This window comes from Octopus bimaculoides, chromosome 5, assembly GCF_001194135.2.
Source record: "Octopus bimaculoides isolate UCB-OBI-ISO-001 chromosome 5, ASM119413v2, whole genome shotgun sequence".
NCBI classification, from domain to species: Eukaryota; Metazoa; Mollusca; class Cephalopoda; order Octopoda; family Octopodidae; genus Octopus; species Octopus bimaculoides.
Genome location: NC_068985.1, coordinates 103,587,455 through 103,594,135, shown reverse-complemented (window position 1 = coordinate 103,594,135; position 6,681 = coordinate 103,587,455). Strand labels below are relative to the sequence as shown.

The 6,681-nt window shown below is 33.0% G+C and overlaps 1 protein-coding gene across 1 annotated transcript in view; it reads left to right on the top strand.

Moving 5' to 3' along the window:
- Window positions 1-4,423, top strand: part of LOC106876421 (uncharacterized) — a 23,566-nt gene extending 19,143 nt beyond the window's left edge. Inside the window, exons 5-8 of the mRNA XM_014924964.1 lie at window positions 389-694; window positions 3,088-3,240; window positions 3,778-3,841; window positions 4,190-4,423. Coding sequence (XP_014780450.1) covers window positions 389-694; window positions 3,088-3,240; window positions 3,778-3,824 — 506 coding nt within the window. The 3' untranslated portion in view covers window positions 3,825-3,841; window positions 4,190-4,423. The remainder of the gene's footprint in view (window positions 1-388; window positions 695-3,087; window positions 3,241-3,777; window positions 3,842-4,189) is intronic.
- Window positions 4,424-6,681: the final 2,258 nt, after the last annotated feature.

Genomic DNA, 6,681 nt, shown 5'->3' with positions numbered 1-6,681 from the left:
ACCCTATATCTGTATATATATGTATATCTATATATCTATATCTATCTATCTATCTATCTATCTATCTATCTATCTATCTATCTATCTATCTATCTATCTATCTATCTATCTATATATATATATATATGTATAAACATATGATATGCAAATATGTATGACTACGTATAAATGTGTGTATATTTAGGTGGTCTTATATATAGGAATCGTGATATATCTCCCATTATGACTATCTAGCCGATAAGTAAAGTCGGTATCTATTCGAGTGACACCACTCTTGTTAATTCCATTAGCATTTTAAACTATGTAACAGATAATTATGTATTCATATATTCCTAAGCTGCTACTTTCCGTCGCTTGTCCTTCTTTGATATTACCTTTCTATTTATAGACAGTAGAAATTTGACTGTTTATGATGCTGGCACTATAACAGTTACAGGTGATCGCGTCGCAACACTTTTATGCCCTTTAGAAGAGGGAGACGCACTGTCAATGTGGAAAGGAAATGATTCCATTATAGGTAACTGCTCTGGAGGATTCCAACCCGTTCACTCACAATACGAAACAATGGATATAACATGTGCTCCTGGTGGTTCAATTCTGAAATTGTTTCTTCCCTCTAATACAACGGAACTGGATGTCCAGTGTGAAAGTTACAGTAAGAAAAGAAGAGTATATAAATTAATACACAAAGAAGGTAAGTCTGATTAAATTTAAGCTGCACTGTTTCCCTAAAAAATTTTTCAGCTTCTATAACTTATAATATCTTTCGTCAGTAAATTTGTTTCCTGCTTACCGTTTATACTTTGTTGCTCCTGAATTATATTGGACGAAAATCTGGCTGGATGTGTGTTTAAGGCGTTTGCTTCGCGTCTATGTGGTTTCGCGTTCTGTTCTACTACATGTTACATTAGACAAGTGTCTTGTACTATAGACTTAGGTAACTAAAGCCTTATTGAAATTTGCTGGATGGACACTTTATAAGCCCGTCAGTAAATCTGTTTCACTTTTGTGGTAATAAGCTTATTCTATCGCCCAGTTTGTCAACTCCATCTGGTCCACGAAAGCCTAGACGGCGTTCACTGTAATAAGTAACACGTCATCGACCTAAGAATAGTATCCTTCCAACTGCCTCGGAAATTCTAAACAGAAGGTCATGGACTCTATCCTTATTCCTCTGATTATGTCGTATAATCAAAAGAAACGTTGCTTACTTTACCCTTGCCTTTGTAATTATTTTATCAATATTTTAAAGATAACTGGTTATTTTATTTCTTGTGTATATAATTATCTCCCAAATGATCACACTTGTTTTCGATCTTTTAAAGAATGAGAGAAATTATTTTGATTCCATTGAATTTGTTTTATCAATATCTGTATTTCATAACTCATTTTCCATTATTATTTTTAATTTACTATGGAATGAGAAATCTAGACGAAGAATATAAATTCCAGTTTGGTGGTTTACATCTATTTGGTATTTAAACTTACTGAATTAAGTGAGTTTCAATTTCACTGTATCTGTTGGGTCATATATACATACACACACACACACACACACACACACACACACACATATATATATATACACTGGCCAAAATAAGTTTAAGACTGATGATGACAGTTCTATTCCTTCATTAATTTATTTTAAACAAAACTACATAAAATTATTTTACTTTTTTAATCTTGGTACGGTCTTAAACGTATTTTGCTGATAATTTCTAATCATTTGAACTAATTGCGCGTTAAAATTATTCGAATTGTAGAAAAGATATATAACGCCTATATCATTCGAAAGAGGAAAAACATTCTACATAAACACAAAAAAGTAAAATAATTTTATAGTTTTGTTAAAAATATATTAATGAAAGAATAGAACTCTCCTCATCGGTCTTAAACCTATTTTTGTCAGTGTATATATATATATAGAAGTAAAATAGATAGTAGTTTGCAATGTTTTACCAAAAAGGAAAGCTATAACTGTCACTAAATGTGACTAGGGTGCTAGAAACACCTACATTGCCAGAAGTTAGAGCTAAAATGCTCTAATGCTGTAGTCAAAGCACATTATAATTGTATATATATATATACAGACTGGGATTATAGTCGTCCGAAAACACCGTTTGAGAACTCCTTACACTGTATTCAGTTTCGACAATTTCCGTTGCCTCATCAGTATGGACTGATTCTACTTCAGGAGATTTCGGACTTAATTCTATGTCTGTATATATGTTTTCATCATAGAAATATATGGATGATTTGGCGCATCGGTAATTTGTATACAAAGAATTAAAATAGACACCAATTTGCAATGTTTTACCAAAAAAGAAAACTATAACTGTCACTAAATATGACATCTATCTATCTATCTATCTATCTATCTATCTATCTATCTATCTATCTATCTATCTATCTATCTATCTATCTATCTATCTGTGTGTGTGTGCGTGTGTGTGTGCGTGTGTGTGTGTGTGTGTGTGTGTGTGTGTGGAGGCGCGCGTAGGTAGAATCGTTAGCATTCCGTTAGTATTTACTTCATCTATCTTTACGTTCTGAGTTTAAACACCACCGTGATCGACTTTGCATTTCATTCTTCCAGTTGAATACTGGGGTCGATGTAATCGACTTACCCCTCCCTCGAAATTGTTGCTCCTGCGTCAAAATTTCAAGCCAATTTTAGAAAGATGAATGCAGGGGAGGAGGGTTCTCACGTAAACACCAATCCTACACTTACCAAAAAGATTCCCTAGCTCTGTCTATTTTGGTCAGTAGAAATGGATTACATCTCTTTGTCAGAGGTATGCTATATCAGGTTTTTCGAGAAGATGGTGAGCAGAGTCGAGAAAAGAAGCTGTTGACAATGACAGAAGTATTGGTAATACTGTTGGGCTTATAGTCGAGTATAATGATGCCAGTAATGATAATGAAGATTCTAATAATAATATATGAAATGAGCTGAGAATTATCCTTCATTTATCGGCATAATGCTGATTATTGTGCAATAATAATTAAATGATGTAGAAGAAAAATTAATAAAAAAATGAATTAGCATTTCCTTCGAATTTAACATATAATACCCTTGTTTTTTAGGCTTTAAAGTGGAGAATATAGTTATAATTATTCTGGCTATTATCCTGTTGCTTATCTTCATCGCTAATTTCGTGTGTTTCATGACTAAACCCGGACGGGAGTTCTGTATTCAGCAGGCGCTGTTAAGTACGACCAATGATCCAGATTTTGAGAGTAAGGCAGCAGTTATGCAACTTATTTCCCTATATCCGTATACACTCATTCGTACATACGTAATACTCATATATATATATATATATATATATATATATATATATATATATATATATATACATACATACATAAATATATATATATGTGCTTTAGAGACACATCCAACTATGTATGTATACATGTATGTATCTCTGTGTGTTTGTGTATGATTCCATGTGCGTTTCTGTGTCTATATACACATGTATGCAAGCAACCATGTATGTCTGTACATATGTATGTATTGGTCAATAAAAACCACACACATATACTTACATATCAACATATACATATACAAACATACATGTATGCATGCATGCATGCATGCATGTATATATATATATACATACATCCATACAAACATCCATACATCCATACATCCATCCATCCATACATCCATGCATACATGCATACATTACTACATGCATGCATACATACATACATATTACATACACATACACACTTATATATACATTATATAATTTGCTTCAATGGTTTCAGGCGTTACAGAGGACTCAGATAAGTCAGATACCAGTAAAAATATGTGAAGGGATCCCGCCTTTAGGTAAGCATAGAAATAACATGAATTTATTTCGTTAACAGACAACTCATGAGATTCGTTTATGCAATAATAGACTATATATTGTTAATAAGGAAGAGGAAATAATAGACGAATTTACGTTTAAAGTTATTTGAAATCATTTCGTATATTCTAGAAAAAATGTTTCAGTGGTGCTCGATTCCATTTCTATTGCTGTTAGCTGTTGAGGAACAATGCTCAGTCATTGTAAAACATTATACTATCCGCAGAGGAAACTATAGTAACCTGCACTCTGTTACGTCATGGCCTGTAGTCTCTTTTGGTTTTTTACTTCTCTTATCACTCATAATATTTCTCATTTTGCTCTTCCAGGCATTACACTAAACTGGTTCTTTCTCCTGAGAACTTCGACTCCTTGGAATTCCCTCCATGCACACGTTTTGCTGCTGTCGACTGACAACTATTGAAGAGGAAAGTTTCCCCACGTCATTATCTCCGGTCTTCGATGTCCTACGTAACAATACAATCATCCAATAACAAAAAAGTCATAAAAAGAAAACGAAATTTCAACTTCAAATTATATAAACATGTATATGTTTTGCTTAATGTTTTGTCGTTTCTAAATCTAAACTTATTGTTACCTAATACTTCTTAATTGGTCAGTATACTTTCAAAAAACATTTTAAACATGGAAAAAGAAAAAAAAAACGGGAAATGGGTTCCACAAAAAAAACACTCAAAAGATTTAATAAGACTGCATTTTTATGAAAAGAATATGATAGGGAAAATTTACTTCTGCGTAAAATAGAATTGCGATGAACTTCATAAATTCGTATTCAGGACGTTTAAATGTTCACGAAGGAAAGCTTTGTTGCCTTTTCATCCAGATTCTTTAATAGTAAGCGCATTTTAGCTTTCCTTAGGTTTAATACTAAACAGGTTACAGTTTTACTCTTGCGAAATAGTAGTACTAATAATTAAGTGATTTAATAATTTAGATAATTTATATGATTATAAACTTCATCCCCAAATTACTCATGAATTTGCTACTAGGTTCTCTATGAGTAATGAAAATGGTATTCCTAACATTTGAAATGCTGGAAAGTCTCTTCTTTACATTATTTACATTCGACGGACATTTGTCCTCATCTTGTTTCTTGTTAACGCAACGTTTCTGCTGATACACCCTCCAGCCTTCATCAGGTGTCTTGGGGAGAAGAAAAGAGAGGATGAAACCAATAAACTGTCCACAGTCTGTCTACTCTGTGTGAAAAGCCTCTCCGAAAAGATACAAAAGATATGCGGCCCATATGACATCAGGACAGTATTCAAGAGTAATACAACACTTCGCAAATATCTACTTCGAGTAAAAACACCAATAGAAGAGAATATGACCAAAGACTGCGTGTACTCCATCCCATGCAGCTGTGGTAGGTTATACGAAGGCGAAACATGCTGCCTCTCAAAATAAGAGTAGAGGAACATCGCAAAGCTGTGACACAGGGAGATATTGATAAATTGGGTATAGCTGATCATGTATGGAAAAATGGAGACCACCTCCCACTGTGGGATGAAGTTAAAATAATAGACAGAGAACACCTCTGAAAAATATGAAAACTAAAAGAAGCAGCACATATGCTAGGACACAACAACCTCCTAAGCAGACCGAGTGCAGATATGAGCAGCATATGGGAACCGGTGTTAAGGAAGGATAGAAAAATATTAGATTTGTAAGCCCAACATTTCACTCCATAATTGCCCACGGGCATATAGCGTACGGGTTAAGAGCGCGGGCTATTAGCACCAAGATTCCGAGTTCGATTTCAAGGAGTGACCTAAACAGCAACAACAACAATAATAATGACATCGAAAAATAACATCGAAAAATATGAGAACCCCGTTTCAAAATATCCCAAAGACACCGGAAGAAGGCTGGAAGGTATATCAGCCGAAACGTGTTAACAACAAACAAGATGAAGACAAATATCCATCAAATGTAAATAATGTAGACAATTCCTCATCTCTTAAATATAGAACTGTAGTCTCTTCTTTGTTCGTAGCTTTGTTTGGAAGATTGCGACAAAGAAATATTTCATGTAAAAATGAAAAGATTTGCAAATTCCGCTATATAAAGGGCTATCGACATTTTAAACTTTAGACAATACGTAATCAGCACAATAGAGAATTTAATTTAAAAGTTACTGTTTGTTTTATAATAAATATCGTTAATCTTTTAGATATAAGACTGAATTGAAAGACTGAAATGCATGTGTTTGCTTCTCAGTGCTTTCTGTATAATAAACAGACATAAATCATACGTATTGCTTCAAGGTACCTTATGCATTAATTCAATAAACGTCTTCATTTCATCATCTCTATCACAAGACCTCAACGAAAACAATCTAAAAGCCAACTTTTGCTGCAATGAAATTGTTGGTACAGTGTACCCAGATAAAGCAGTAACAATAAAGATGTTACAGTAATGTAAAATCTTATCAGTATAATAGTAACGATATTGCATGCAATTAATGACAGATAATTAACCAACGTTTTACTTCACTGAACTTAAATTCTCTAGTAGATGGTAGTAAGGAAAATAATAATATCGATCTAACTAATAATATCGATCTAACTCATTAACGAAATGAAAGATGTACATATAATAGAATCACGTTTCCATAAATTCAATGTTAAAACATTAATGAATGTACAAAGACAAAACTTTTATTGATTTCAGTAACAGATTGGTAAAGTAGATCATCGATATAAAACTACCAAATACTCACAGACTGTAAAAAAGTATTTATGCTTGCGTGAAAAATACGTTTCACGTTCATATATATATATATATATATATATATATA